General features: G+C 39.8%; 1 protein-coding gene and 1 long non-coding RNA gene across 14 annotated transcripts in view; one reads left to right on the top strand and one right to left on the bottom strand.

Moving 5' to 3' along the window:
• The window catches only part of LOC121136718, an 88,747-nt gene extending 75,354 nt beyond the window's left edge, over positions 1-13,393 (top strand). Inside the window, exons 4-5 of one of the 2 annotated variants that reach the window (XR_005873793.1) lie at positions 1,233-1,328; positions 13,379-13,393. This is a non-coding gene — a long non-coding RNA (uncharacterized LOC121136718). Of the gene's footprint in view, positions 1-1,232; positions 2,163-13,378 lie in introns of those variants that run through there. The other variant, XR_005873792.1, reaches the window with a different exon arrangement.
• LOC121136717 (STAM-binding protein-like) overlaps positions 1-15,859 on the bottom strand; it is a 40,489-nt gene that overhangs the window by 1,186 nt on the left and 23,444 nt on the right. For 5 of the 12 annotated variants that reach the window (XM_040737626.1, XM_040737625.1, XM_040737627.1 and 2 more), the window contains 12 exons: positions 14,781-14,859; positions 14,459-14,551; positions 13,737-14,019; positions 11,527-11,651; positions 10,664-10,801; positions 9,008-9,120; positions 7,964-8,063; positions 4,049-5,151; positions 3,416-3,535; positions 1,634-1,707; positions 282-362; positions 60-164 (listed from right to left, as the gene is read on the bottom strand). In XM_040737626.1, coding sequence (XP_040593560.1) covers positions 5,095-5,151; positions 7,964-8,063; positions 9,008-9,120; positions 10,664-10,801; positions 11,527-11,651; positions 13,737-14,019; positions 14,459-14,551; positions 14,781-14,859 — 988 coding nt within the window. In that variant the 3' untranslated portion in view covers positions 60-164; positions 282-362; positions 1,634-1,707; positions 3,416-3,535; positions 4,049-5,094. Of the gene's footprint in view, positions 1-59; positions 165-193; positions 363-1,633; positions 1,708-3,415; positions 3,536-4,048; positions 5,152-7,963; positions 8,064-9,007; positions 9,121-10,663; positions 10,802-11,526; positions 11,652-13,736; positions 14,020-14,458; positions 14,552-14,780; positions 14,860-15,859 lie in introns of all 12 variants that reach the window. The other 7 variants (XM_040737631.1, XM_040737633.1, XM_040737630.1 and 4 more) reach the window with 7 other exon arrangements.

Below are 15,859 nucleotides of genomic sequence, written 5' to 3'. Positions count from 1 at the left end.
TTCTACTGATTTGGCCATGGGTTTGTGACAACAGTGAGAAATGTAAGCAACACACTTACATTCCTTTAACCAAGAAACTCCTAGTCAAGCTGTTATTAAACAAGATTCTCAGACAATGTCCACTGAGAAGTATCAAAGTCAAGTTGTCAGTTGTGAGCCTGGAACTGAGAAAATAAATCTATTATCATTGTACCTTATTATTTATCCTCGTGCCACTTAATCACCATATAATTTGGTTCCTATAAGCAAGTGCTGGTGACAAAGTCATGTCAAATACAGACCTGAGTTTTCCAAAACACGTACTTTAAATGCACTGGTTGGAGAAACGGTGACTCAGGAAGTTTGGTTTGTTAATTCTTTCACTGCAACATCATGAAAAAATTACTATTGGCATAGTTTTAAACATGTGTAAATGTGTACTACTACTTATATCAAGAGAAGGAGATAAGCACACCAGAAATTTGAGGCCAATCTGGGTTACATTTTGAGACTATATAACAACAAAAACAAATAGAATTCTTACTACAGACAACAAAGCCACAGGTAATTCAAATATTTTGGCATGTTTTCAGACAAATTTCCTAATAAATCTAGTCTCAAAAATATTGGGTAAGTACGCCTCCTACTGAGCAACCTTCTCCACTCTGTCTTTTATTCTACTCAATACTAAAATATACAAAATGATATATTCAAAGATCACAGTGAATGTCCTATCAACATAAAATAGTAGAAATAAGTAACAAAGCAACATATTAGAATCACAGTGTCACATAATTTGGCAAAGCTGAAACATCAGCAGATAAAATCACAACCAATTAAGTATATTGCTGCAAAGTCCTAGAAATTACATTTCCAAAATTGTATATTTTTACACAATTATAGAACCTACATATATTTCCACTGATATAGAATTCAGGAGCTTCAAAATAACCTAGAAATCAATCTTTATAGTCACAATGAAATACTTTTGAATTTTTATGAAAATAAGACTTTTATAGGAGCTTCACATAGCTGTATATTGTGAGATTAAAAGCATATATTCAGTTTGCAAAATTCAATCTAACTTAATAAGAACTTGAGACATATAAAAGTGGTGTAAATAAGAATCCTTCCATAATAATCTGTATTTTTGTGTACAATGAAGGATCCTAAGGAAAGTCACATTCAATGTGACAATCATTATACAAATCTTAGTATAAAATAATTAAATAAATCCTATTTACTGCATACAGGTGATTGTTTAATGAGAAGAATGTCATTATCCTGAAGGATTTTTATTCTTATTCTATTGATGTGAGTATATGCAGTTGCTCCATTGGACAGAAAAGGTGAGTAATTTCCTGGAGCTGGAGTCTTTGGTAGTTGGGAATTACCATGTATGTGCTGAGAACTGAACCCAGGTCTTGTACAAGAGACACAACCGGTTTAACAACTGAGAAACAAATTTAGCCCAATACATAATGGCATTTTCTGCTATTATTTTATTCATATTCTCTCTCTCATAAGTGTTGATAATGAATATTTTTGAAGAAAAATTAAACTTCTTAATGTAAGACTAGAGTGTGACTACTTATAAAACAGGAATGCACAAATGGAGGATGTAAAACAGGAAAGCACAAATGGAGAATGTTACCTGACTTTTAGTTTTAGTCAAGAGCTTCAAATCATGTGTTCAGCCTTTCGCACCAATGGTTAACCTGGTTTTTCCTATGTAAAATAGAACAGCAGAGGTTCACATCTTTTTAGTGTAATCAGAAAAATGTGTGAAGCCTAAAGTGAAAGAGCAGTGCCATTTTTTTATTTTTTTTTATTTTTGGTCATTTAGAAAAAAATTTCTTTAACTTAACAATCTTATTTTACATACCTATATTAGTCCCCTCACTCCCATTCTCCCTTGGTCCCCACTGACCCTGCCTTCCCATAGCTATCCACTCGCAGGGAGCATGAGGTGTCCTTAAGGGATCATCAACATCTGTCATATCATTTGGGAAAGGACTTAGGCCATCCCCCATGTGTCTATGCTGAGAGAGTATCGTTCCACTGGCAATGTGCTCCCAAAACCATTTGTGCACTAGGAATAAATTCTGGATGCACTGCCAGAAGTCCTATAGACTGCCCAGGCCTCCTAACTGATATCCACATTCAGGAGGCCTTGTTGGGTCTTATGCTGGTTCCTCAGCTGTCAGACTGGGCTCCATTAACTTCCACTTGCTCAGGTCAGCTGTGTCTGAGGGTTTCCCGTGCATGGTCTTGCCCTTTCTACAACTGGATTCCAGGAGTTATGCTCAGTGCTTAGCTGTGATTCTCTGTTTCTACACCCATCAGCTACTGAATGAAGGCTCTACAATGGCATTTAAGATAGTCTCCAATCTCACTATAGGGGAGGGACTCTTAAGGCAGCCTCTCCTCTTTTGCTTACATTCTTAGTTGGGGTCATCCTTGTGGATCTCTGAATATTTCCCTAGTGCAAGATTTCTCTTTAAACCTAAGATGCCTCCCATTATTTAGGTATCTCTCGTCTTGCTCCCCTACTCTATTCTGCCCCCAACACAATCTTTCTGATTCCTCATGTTCTGCTTCTCCCCTTCTTCCCTCCTCTTTCTCCTACCTCCCTCACAACTTCCCCATGCTCACAATTTGCTCTAGGGAGTGTCATTTTCACTGCAAAATTGTTAAAATGCTTACAAATAGGGTTAGTATTAATACTTAAGTAACACTATTTTGTAAAAGTGAATAATCAAATCTCACTTGAACTAATGTAAAGTTGAGAGTGCACCAGGCTGTAGAGAAGAATGAGCATGGATAGATCTGATATAGGCACATCTTGAAGTTCTTCATATGTTCCACACCCATTGCTAAGTCCAGAGGACTTCTGCTTTCTGCTCATGATTTCCCACAAGGAACTCTAATGCTGTTTTCCTTAATTGAGATCTGAGAAATATTGATCCCAGAATACAAAAATAAATGAAGATATGGGCCTTGGGGAATATTAAAGGCTGATGATAGTAAATTATATGATATAGTATCTACTGTTATAACACCTAATCACCCAGAGGTTATTCCAAATTTACAGATGAAAACACAACTGCATAAAGGATAACTAAACTTGATGAACTTGTAGTCTGTAAATACTGACAGTGAGCATTGTTGCTCAGAAAAAATGAAGGTATCTTTCTTTACTTGTGCCTATTAATGAATTAACCGATTGATTTGTGCCTATGAATTAATATTGGCTAAATCCTACAAATGTGATATAGAGTTTGAGCACTCACCATCTATGTCAACTATTAATAGCAAATCTAATTTTGCTTTTTTCCTTTGTGCTGCAAATGCAATCAGTCTTTCCAACCCACAGATGATAAAAATTCAAACAAGCAACAGGTAGAGTTGAAGCAAAGTATTATTGCATAATTACCTTATCATTTGAAGAAATCATTCTTACATTAAGTACTGTTATTCCATTAGTAGTTTGTTAATCCTTACTACTAATTGTATGATCTCCAATTATGCAAATTGTGTTAGAAGAGGAGATACACTAAAAAAGAGTGAATTATGAATACTTGAATTGTGACAATCTTTTACTATAATAAAACAATTAAAACTTAAATTAAAGCAATATGAAATGAAAGCACAGATGTATATGCACAATACAAACCAGTCAAATATATGTATTTCTAATTCAGATGAATGGGAAGATGACTGGGTTAATATGTGGCAACATTCGATTTAGAAAGTACTTCCCAATATATGAATATAAAATAAAAAAAGAATTAACTGCTTATGAAATAACTAAAATTTTCATAGGTCATAGGAATAATTTAAAAATTAAAGAACAATTACATGTATCCCACATAAGGGTAATATTAATAATTCTAAATAATATAACTGATGATTTACTGAAAGATTTCAAGTAGGGAAATATTACATTATCAGATATTTGCACAAAAAACAAAATTGGTCCAGATGATTGTATATCGGGTGATGGAAATAAAATTTGCTTTCCTTTAGGGATAGATATGTTAAATGGATTTAAGAATAAATAGTTTACCAAGCAGCTAGTCATTATGAAGAGGTAACCAGAGGCTCCCATTCATGTCCAAATCCTTTCTGACAATGAGTTTCTACAATTCAATGGAAGGAATCTTTATCAAATTTGAAATCCCATCATGTTCTTAAATGTACTATTATACCTTCTTGACATTAAGTACTTGACCCCTTTGTCTTATTCCTTTTTGTACAGTGTATATAATCTGTAAATGATTCTAATAGGAGAAAATTTAAAAATTTGTGTTTTGTACTTTTCTTTCTCAGGTAATACACTTCCCTTTTTCATGTTAAAAGTTTCCATATAATCAGTTTTAACTAAGAAAAGTCATTAGTCAAAGGGTTTCTAGCTACAGGTCACATTAGAAATGTAGGAGGCTAAAACAAGAAACAGAAATGTATATTCACAACTTAGAATTGAAATTCATGTAGGATACACCTTTGATGAATTTTCTCTCCTGACTCAATTAAGCCAATCCTCACTCCAATCTGTACCCTCAATGTTCAGTTATGAACTGCAAATACTGTCATATACCAAAACATATGTAAGACTATGTTTCTATTGTGTTGTAGAGATTGAACTAAGGGTTTTTTCCATGATGTTCTAATAATCACATTTCCCAACTTGTGCATTATTCCAGAAAGTTCTTACTCACATGGCAGAAACAGTCACCTCACCTTGTAAGTAAAATGAATTTTTTGTGTTCTCACATCTAGACTCAGGATGTATCCTCAAGAGCTCTTTCCTTTATGTGTCACAATCTTCTGCTTTATCCATGCTTTTTCCTAACTGGTAAAACTGCAATAAAAAAGTAAGTTCATCTGGGCGCTGTGAATGAGCACATTGTGTGATACATAAATACAAGTGAACATACATAACAGATATAACATGACAAAGTTTAACATACATACAGATATATATATACCACCCTACATTCACTCACATATACACAAACACACACACACACAAACACACACACACACACACACACACACACACACACACACACACAAACACTCCCACTGATGTGGGTGCGAGCTTTGATTTACTCATCGCAGATCCGTGATGGTCACCCTGCTGTTTTGAAAGGTGACATGACTGCAGTCCTGCAATTGGAGAACAGGAAATGTGGTCAAGGCTTGGAAAACTCTTGGGAAACAACTTATACTTTTTATATTACACCAAAAGAGAGCCTCATATGTCCCAGGTTAGAACACATAGCCTTAGGATAACCAGCAGGATCCTGAAATTATCCTCCTGCTTCTATCTCCCAGGTGCTAAATTTTAAGCAAACACCATCATGGCTGATTTCAGCAGTGCTGAGAAATAACTCGAGGTCCTAGCACTCAAAATAGAAACACTCCCTCAACTGAGTCATATCCCCAGTAGTAAGTTGCTGATTCAAGATGTTCCATGAAAGCAGATATTTCTCAGCCTAGAGGTGAAATCCTGATGACATTAGAAGCAATGTGAAAAGATCTGTCACAAAAAGATAAACATGGTATGTACTCACTCTTATATGGATTGTAGGCATGGATCAGGGGAGTGCCAGCCTACAATCACACTGCCAGCCAGTCTAGTAAACAGAACCTTCAACCAATGACTGCTGGAAGCAGAGTCAAACACCCACAGCTAAACAATGAGCTGATCTCAAGGAACCCAGTGACAGAGAGGGAGGACTGATGATCATAGGGGTCCAGCCTGGGTTTCTTTAAGCCATAGAAACAGCTGACCTGAGCAAGGGGGAGCTCTTGAACTCCAGACTGATGGCTGGGAATCCAGCATGGGACTTATCCAGACCCCCTGAATGTGGGTGTCAGTGAGGAGGTCAACACAATCGATGGGGCTTGGGTACTAGATAAATATTTATCCCTGGCTTTTGAATCGACTTCGGATGCCCATCACACAATGAGAGATACTCTCTTAACCTGAACTCTTGGGGTCCGGTCCTAGACCCTGCCCTAGATGTAATGACAGACTATGAGATAACCCCCATGGAGGGCCTCACCCTCACAGAAGAAAGGAGTGGGATTGAGGCATAGGGGAGAGGGGTTTGGTGGAAGGGCATTTGAGGATGTGTGGGAGAGTGAGAGGGATGTGGGACTGGCATGTGAAACAACCTTGCTTCCAATGTAAATTTAAAAAATACATAAAATAGAAATATTATAATAAAACATAATCTGGCACCCAAGACTTCAACCTAGTACTCCTCATGGTCAGAGTCAGTGTCTCCCCATGGATCTTTGCCCTCTATTTTCCAGACTCACTTAGGAAATAGTTCCTTATTAAAAGAGTCCAAATAGTTCAGTGTAGTTTTAGTGTCATTATTCCATTCAGATGGCAAAGGTGACCTAATAGGCCTTTAGGGGATGCTCACTTGGCATACATGTTCAGGGATTTATCAGTCTGAAACTGTTGTTATGTAACCTCAGATGGCCTCAGATTGGTAAACTCTTGCTGCAACTGAACAAGACCTGATAATGTGTGTGTGTGTTCCACCATGGCCAGATTCAGAAGAAGATTTTGCAATTGGGAAATAGGGAACTGGTGTTCCAGATAATTTGTTTAAAAGTGTGCAGTATCTTTCAATATCCTAGTATATAAGCATTACCCATATCCCAATTTAGAGTTATGTGTTTTTGAACACATTTCCAGAAAGTCCTTCCCCACATCATCTGAAAACACTGGGTTTACCCATGAGACGAGACAATGGGTGCTCATGTATGGTGCTTTGTTTAAAAATACCCACTGCTCTTGCAGGGAGGTAGGCAGTGCACAATTGCTTGACTCCAGATCTAGGGCATCTGAAGAATTCTTGTAACAGACAGGCACTAAACTCACATGTGCAAATCCACAGAGACACAGAAGTAAAATAAACGAAGGGTCTAATTTTAAATGACTACACAATGAAGTTGCATAAATAAACATAATGAAATATAAATGTGTATAAATGTTTTTTAAAAGACAGTTGAAATGTTATTAGGTCTCAGTTTCCTGTTAAGATAAGGAGTATGATGCAAACAATTTACAAATGCTCATACACATTTATTATGATACTTATAACACAGACACTGAGTTCTAATTCTTGGAATTAGCACACTGAACCTAGGATCTCAGTCTTCCTTGAACCTCTTTGGCTGTATCCCTGCCTCTTAACACAAATTTTATGGGATAGTGTTCTGGTCTTCTCATAATGGTACTATGTTTTCTCTGAATTAAACTGAATAGAAAAGTCCATGGTTAATTGAAGTAAAGTCCCAGAATCTCAATGATCTGAGACTGATCTTAAGCCCTGAGGTCTGATCAGGCCAAGTGTATTATCCTAGACAAAACATTGGAGAAGAAATCATCTCCCTAGGCACCTGAAAACCCTGCTTTTGAATCAATACTCTGGGATGAATATGCTTAATTTACCTATCTTACTTGGCACTTTCTTTGGCATCCATATCACCAACTTATGTTTAGTAGCTGACAATGATGAAGAACAAATTAACATGTAATAAATCTTGAATAAGCTAATGGAGTCCATGATTTGTCGGTTACTTCTTTTCACCATGTTCCTAGGGATGTATCCAGGACATCAGACCTACTGAGCACACCCTCTGTCCCTGAGTCCACCCTAGTCCTTCTTTCCTTCTCCACTCAACAGCCTGGAAAGTGCATAGTATTAGTATCTCCAGACATCAGGAAAAGGGGTAGGATTGTCAGCATCCTCAAACAAAGCAAATGACAATGTTTCAAATATAAGGCACTTATATCTACTGCCCACTCCTTCCTAGATAAATGGTTACAATGGATTTCTAGGAAGGTGTGCGATGATGCCAAACATCCATGAAGGTGAACAAAGGATGATAAGGCTTATCAGGTCTATGTACTGGGTGGGAACATCGGCTCGATTTCTTGTTCACAGATACGTACACAGAATATAGCTGAGTCCTGATTATGGGGATGGAAGCCCCTCTGGGTGCAGATTGATATTTCATTTAATCCAAAAGGTGTCAGTGTGAAAATTCCAGTTCTGAAATTAGAAAAGACAGCATCACAGTCAATCAGATATCCCATGCATCTCCTTCCTCTCTCTACCCTAAACCTTTCTCTCCTCTTTTCTCTGCTTTTCCTTCTTTTCTTCCTCTCTTTTTCCTCTCCTATGACCTCTCTCCTTTCTCTTTCACTTCTGTATCCTTTCCCCATCGTCTCCTCCTGTCTCTCCTCTTCTCTGCACAATTCTTCCTCCCTCAGAAATGATGTGGAAGTCCTCCTTCTATTCTGAGTGATCACTGTCATTGGTTGTGTTAGAACTTGTCTTCTTTGTCATAGTCCCAATCCACCTCCCACCTGCTCTCTTATTTCTTCTCTTCCTCTCTTTGACCTCCTCCTCATTCTTCTTCTTCTTACCACTTTCTGTTTATGTCTCTCTCTGTCTTTATCTCTTCTGATCTCTTTCATCTAGATTGACTTAATGGAACAGGGGAACTTAATAATAGAAATGAGAAGGAAGAAGAATAAAGCAAAAAGGTAGGTCTGTTCAGGCCAAACATTGTGAGGAACAAGTGGGGGTTATGCTAAAACCCGAGACCACTAGATCCCCTGGGACACTTTCCAGACTACAAAAATTAGTCCAAGAAAAGCAAGATGATGACTTGCTTTCCCAACACTAGATCTGCTAAATAATACTGACTAACAAGACATTTGGAATGATATAGAATGACACTATTCGGAAGTGTTTGGTATTGACTTTTTCAACCTCTGGCTTTAGAAGAAACTTCATGGCAGTTTTCCTTAGAAAACTAGTAGTGATATCAGCACATCTTTTAAGAGCAGCTGGTGTTAACTAGAATGTGCTCCATAAAGGGACACTTCTATAGCAATCAATTGAGACCCTCTGGATATTAGTTTTTAAAGTGTTCTGAGCCATACAGGAGTTTGCACTTGATCTTCCAGGTTCGAATCAGACATACTCACTGTTTATATTTGGGTGAGCAGACCACTGCAATTGATTCTGGCAGCATTGTCTGGTAAGAAAAATGTGTGTGTACATCCACACTCGACAAGAAGGCTGTCTGGGTTGGATGCGTCTAAAGAGACAAAAGAATTCAAGAATTCCCAGTGAGACCCATATGTGAACCAAAGGAGGAGGTCCCAAGGATTTTAAAAGACTGGCTCCCACCATAGTTCCCCACATAATGTCAGAAAAAACACTTTATTCGTCTAGGAGGAGATGGAAGAGGGATTGATCTCTTTTGTCCTCTGAATACATAAATGTCTGAAATAGCCGGGATTTGAAAGACCTTGGAAGAACCCCTCTTAAAATCAGTCTTCCTCTAGATCCCATATTGAAGCTTATGAGAGGATCTCTGCCATCTCCATGAACTCACTGCAAGGTTGCCCTGATACAGATTTCTCAACCTCAATTCCTCAGTCCTGAATCTCTGAAGTCCCACATTCTGAACACATGGCCATCACACTCCCATCATCATTAGAAGTTAGCAGCTTCCACACATTAAATGACCTCTGCTCTGCAACCAGCCTTGCAAATCCTTCCTTTTATCTTCTGGAGTCTGGATTCAGTCACATCATTGTGCTACCCTAATTATCCCATGGAGCTCTCCATTTATTCAAAAAAAACACTGTTCTTCCTACCCATAAGGAACAAAGGACAATATGGCTCTGAAGGGTTGGCTTGACACAAACCTGACATCCCAACCAAGACTACTGAAAGATACATGTTAAGAATGACATTGACCTCTCTTTTGCTTCCTCTTTATACAAAACCTCAGGTGGGACTCCTCTTCCTCTGAATCCCACAGTGCCCTGTATCTACATCCAGAATAGTAACTTGCACCCTGCCTCATGTGAATTGGTGCTAGTTTTTTGTTTTACCTCCTATTTGTGTCCATTCTCAAAGGGCCAGATTTCCTTACTGTCATGGTATATTATTGATAGGGAAATAAGTGAATTCTTATGCAACTGAAGCATGAAGACACAGAAGACTGCCCACACATCAGTGCTCCACAAGCAGTGAGTACAAATACCTGTGAGCTCTAAAAACCTAGAAATAATTGAGTGTGGCTTACACCTGTCTCATTCCAATCAGAGCTGCCTGTCATGTCAGTTTGAGGCCTTGAACAGGAGAGAATCCTTCAAAGGAATCTCTATGGAGGAAATGTGATTTCTTGAAGATCACCACAATTCTGCACAGATTGTTCAGATATTTGACCCTTGAGTGAAGGAGACTTTTGTGTATGTATATAACAAGTGCTCCTTCATAAAGACAAAATGCAATCATGAGAATGAACTCTCTTGACTTAGTTAAAATACTTCCATACAGCTTTTAGGTACATGGAGTCTACAGCACTTTCCCATACATCCTAGGGAAGCTAGCATTCTCCATACACTTATAAGGAATTGGGACATTGAAGAAATATAATGAGTAAGAGCTGAACTAGTAAAGCTGAAATGCACCAGGAAATGTGCCTTTGACTCAACACTGGAACACTAGTGACTGCATGTGCTCAGAGACACATGGGTTGATCTGGAATGGGTTGACTCTGTGTAGAGACAGATCTGGGCAGTGCACTCAGAAGAGCAGCTCGCTACCAGTGAGGTCAGTTTGCTTACATGAATCCAACCTAGGGTGAGAAGGCCCAGTTCTTCTTGCACAAATAAGATGGTTTCCTCATTCTGAGCATAACAGTAATCGGGACCTCCTTTCTGCACAGGAATAATGACATGGGAGACATGGTATTCGTCCTTTACCTGTCAAAAGAAAATAGATTGTTACCACTCCCTGACATTGTCAATCCCACTCTCTCGTAACATAAGTAAGTGAAGCCCTCACCCCCGTGAATGACTCTCATCAATTTCCCTCACCTCAGCATTTCCCCACCTTGGCTGTTCCAGTGCATTGTTGGGTAACCATATGAAAGGAAGGATGATGACATGACCACAAGATGTCTCTCATAGCACACCCTTGGCCTAGGGTCTTCCCTTCAGCAGCCATTGGGTCTATTTGGAGGTCTTGAAGTATTTAATTTATATTGCAAGTATCAGCACAGTGTGGGTGCTCAGACCAGGCCACATAAATTATTGACCCCTCCTCCTTTTAGAATGAGACAAGGAGCTGTCTCCATGACTCATTTACACATTTCTGTCTGCAAGCCTGGATGCTTTTACTTCACTGTCTCTCTCCATATGTGATCCTGCTTTGAACTTGTGGGAAACATCCAGTCTCAGTTTGCCAATGGCTAGGATTACAGGCATTAGCCATGACTAGAATGAAAATATCTAACATGACATTGAAGAGGATCTCTGAATAACAACATAATACAGCCAACAAATTCAGGTAGCTCAGGCCTTTTCACCAACTTTCCTTCTGTGGAGTGGTATGTATGGACACTGCCCCTGGATATGTTTTCTGAGGGACCTGGGCAGCCAAAGGGAAGAAACTGCCTCAACTCAAGAAGAAATTTTAAGATCTTTACCAGAGTGCCACATAGCACACCACATGTCTCTATGCCTTTCTTGGTGTTCTTCCGTGCAGAACGGAGGAACTGTTTACAAAGGTCCTTTGGAAGGACCACAGTGTGGAGGCCTTTGGAGTTCTGTCCTGAAATGGAAAAGAGGGAGAAATCTGAGGTTACAGGTTCTGGTGTGCCTGAGTAGAGCTCAGCATGGTACTGTTGTGAAAAAACACAAAATCAATGGGAATCTCTCCTGAAATCTCCTCCCTATACAATAACCACAAAGCAGGTAGGATGTTGCTTCTTCAAGTGTTGGCCACAACTGAGTGGTAGCTGTGAGCAAGGACTTCATTGTTTGCTTGTGTGGATGAAACTACATGTTTCTGGGTGTGGCTGTGAATTGGTTGTACAGAAATTTCTAAAAGGACTCACAAACTCAGTGTTTAAAGTCTACTCTCAACACAGGTGAGTAACAGAAATCCCTTTGAGAGCTCAACAGGACAGACAGACAAAGAAAATGTAAAATTCCAATGTGTCACTACTGGACCAGACATATCTTCTTTGCCCATTGTTCAGATCTGCAATCCTGGTGGCCCCTGGACTCTCATGTCTGGAGGTACATTTCTCTGGTTCCTCATGGAACTAGAGACTGATTTTCACAAGACAGGTTCCCATGGCCTGAGACTTTCAGACATAGATTATGCCTACCTACTACTATTCCCAATGGTCAACCTTGAAGAAAGCCTGTTGTGGGCAACCTAATTCATGTTGTCCATTTAACCAAAAGCTGTGAGGTCATAGGAACCCCATCAAATGTAGGCAGAGTGCAGTCTATATGTCATCCAAGGAAGAGAAGACATGATTCCTGCAGTCCCCGATAAGATAAGAGCATGGAAATATACATAAATTAGTAGTTATTTTTTAATAATGAAGAGAGCAAAAGCCAATAAGTAGCCCTAGGAATAGGCCAACAGAATTATAATCAACATATCAACATTAATATTTGTGTGTTCATTTGTGGCAAGGTGGGTATGAGACCAGGCTGGGGTGAAAATCATCCATAACAATCAAATATTAAGAAGTTGCAGTTACATGCAAACATATACAGATTCTTTTTCAACGTCACACCATCAAAGACATTCCCAAATAAGGCATGTTGTATGGTTGGAGGAGACCCTTGCAACCCAAAGAGAACTTTGAATAGAGAGGTAGCCGACCAAACCCAGTTGTCAGATGCTCTCTGTTGATTCCAACCCAGCTTCTAACACTGTCACTGCTAGCACTTCAGTCACAGTGTCATTATCTCCCTGATCAACTTGAGGATTTCCTACTAAGGTATCCCTTGTGCAGAAAACATAACCTCCTACAACCGAAATTCTCTTGCCTTCACATCTTTCCATTATATCATAAGATCAACTGAGAGTCCAACATTTAGAAATTAACAATTCACAATACATTCCTTACAATGGGAGATGATTCGGTATTTCTTTTATTTGTGATTTTAGATTTCTTTATTTTTTATTTATTTTTAAGTTTAAATTTAGATTAGAAACAAGGTTGCTTCACAAGTCAGTTCCAGGTCCCTCTCCGTTACCCTCCCCTCCTCCTGTGCCATTCCCCTACCACCCCAATATCCCCTCATTTTCCCAGGGAGGGTGAGGCCCTCCATGGGGCTGTCCATAGTCTGTCATTTCATCCAGGACAGGGCCTAGACCTTTCCCCAAGAGTTAAGAGTGAGAGTACATCTCACATTGTTGGATGGGTCATAAGATCAACTGAGAGTCCAACATTTAGGAATTAAAAATTCACAGTACATTCCTTACAATGGGAGACGATTCAGTATTTCTTAATGTGCTTCCTCTAATCTCTACAGAGCACTGAAAAGATGAGGACATGAATCCAACAAGTTTTGAAGAAACTGATGTGACTTAAACTAAGTTAAAGACTATTATTGCAAGACAGTCAGTGTGGCAGGAAGGAGAGTGACAACACTAATCACATTAGGTTCTGTTACCACAGCAAAGTGGATACAGGGAACTGAAAGACTGAGGACAAGGAAAAGGGGATGAATCTTGCTCTGTGCTGCTCAGTGCTCCAGACTTCATATACATGGTCACTAGTGGCTCCCCTCTTTCCTGCTGAGCTGCAGTCTCAAGTGTGTGTGGCTGACCAGATGCAATGGAGTCCACTTCACATGAGTCTTTCCAAGTCATGAACCTGTGGGGACTTACCTGGGCTTTCCACCATCTTAGTCTCTCCACCCTGGTTGTCTGTTGATGTGTTGGGGGTGACCTCTTCATAGGCTTCCTGTGGAGTGCTTTCTGCCAAAGACTCTTCAGCACTTTTTGATGCTGATACCAGGCTGGAACTGACCTCTCCACTATCTTTCTCAGCCCCGTGCACCAATCTCTCCACCAGAGAGCTCCATTTGGCAAACTCTGGTGAGTTTCTGATTGTATTCCTCAAGTCTTGCCAAAAGGCCTTATTTTCTGCCTCTTCCTCTTCTCTTTTTTTCTTTAGAAAGAAAAATAGGAGTATTCTCATACTTGAAATCTCAGAAGAAAAAGAATCGTCAGCAAAGAGACAAACAAAGTATAGATGCAATCAGTTCTGTCATCTCTTCATAGTGTCCACACTTCTTTCATAACCCTGGTACTAAGAAAAAAACCAACACCGCCTTACGCAGTTGCTATATAGTTGTCCTAAGTAACAATTCTGTCTCAATGTTATGAGTCCCCTAGTGCACTCTGTGTGTGTGTGTGTGTGTGTGTGTGTGTGTGTGTGTGTGTGTGTGTGTAGAGTGTGTTGGCTTCTATGGATACAGGTGCATATGTGTTCAAGTGAGTGTGGAGCACGTCTATTGAACACAGATTCACAGAAACCGCACTACACAGTCCCAGGTCACAGGCTGACTGGATGACACACAAACATGTCTTCATGCTTACGCACTGACCTTATCTGCCAGGTAACCTTCATACTCCTTGTTGTATTTTGTCAGGAGTTTGCTCTTCAGAGTCTCAGCAATAACAAAGACTCTATTTATAGTCTGCAACACACAACCCGAAAAAAAATGAGAACAGTCCTAAAGTCAGAAAAGATGGAGAGAAAACAAGTGGGGAGGGGCAGCAGTATCTCATGCATGACTTGAATCCCCTTACCTGCAATCCCTTTCCTCTGTACTGTGATGCTGAGACAGCATCAGCTCCCCACCCACCGGAGAAACTCCCTGTTGCTCTAGAGATTTTAGGTCTGCCATATAGATAATGAAGACCTACCTTGTTGATTTTGGATCTTGTTCCCTTGGACAGGCAGTTGAGGTATTCTGGGCCTTTTCTGAGTTTCTCCACAAAGAGTCTAAAGGAAAAAAGCAGAGTGACTATGGTGTGTAGAAAAGTTCCAAATGCCCTGAAGAAATCTTGCCTCTCAACGCTTAGTTTCTGAAGTTTCTGGAGTGAGAAGAGGCACATCCTGAAGTCCCACCCTTTTCCTCCCAGTGTCTGGAGAGAGAATGGTCCTCATGCTTCCATCAGCTGGTACATTCAGGAAGCATCAGCCATCAAGAAGTACATGAAAGCAGGCATGGTGCTTGCTTGTCACCCCAATACTCAGGAGAAAGCAGATAGAGTTAATGAACTCACAGAACTGTGAGGAACCAGAGCATCCTCCTGAACTTCATGTAGAATACAGTGTTCTCATTCTTCCACTCTCAATAACTATGTCAATGTTTGCTCCTACAGCAGCATAGTGCACTGTTCCCCAGCAGGGCAAACCTCACCTCTGAGAGCAATAGATAGTGAAAGGAGATACTGGGGGTACATAGAGCTTTGGGGAGCTGTGCAGTGGAGCATAGTAAGATATTGTACCCAGAGGGTGTAAACTGTTGTATCTGAGTTCATGTCTAAATCTGAGATTTCTTTTCCTCTGTAGAAAGAGATGGTGATGTGCCTACTCAGCACACACAGTCTTCCAAAGACCAATGATGTCATGCCTACACATTATTCTCCAGTGCCTGGGTACCATAGAGTCACCTGCATATATGTGCTTAGGTTGTCTTTCATCAAGCTCGGGGATAAGCATGAGTGGTGAGACTTTCACCATCCTTCCTCAAGCACATAACATTCTTGTCACTAAGGATATATAAGTGTCATTTCAGGTGACATTTCTGCCACGCTGTATTTATTCTGCCTACTCAAGTACAATGAACAGCACAGGAACTGTGCTGAGCCACTTGGACCCCAGGTAGTCCAAAAATCTCTGGTGACTGTGTAGCAACATGAAAGGCTAACCTGTTTCTTATCCTAATCAATAGGTTACATGATTAAGACAAGAGGATTCTGGGTTCTGCAACACACAG

The sequence above is a fragment of the Mesocricetus auratus genome, unplaced genomic scaffold, assembly GCF_017639785.1.
Source record: "Mesocricetus auratus isolate SY011 unplaced genomic scaffold, BCM_Maur_2.0 Super-Scaffold_100676, whole genome shotgun sequence".
Taxonomy (NCBI): domain Eukaryota; kingdom Metazoa; phylum Chordata; class Mammalia; order Rodentia; family Cricetidae; genus Mesocricetus; species Mesocricetus auratus.
Note: the sequence above shows the minus strand (reverse complement) of the source record. Positions and strands in the feature narration are given on the sequence as shown.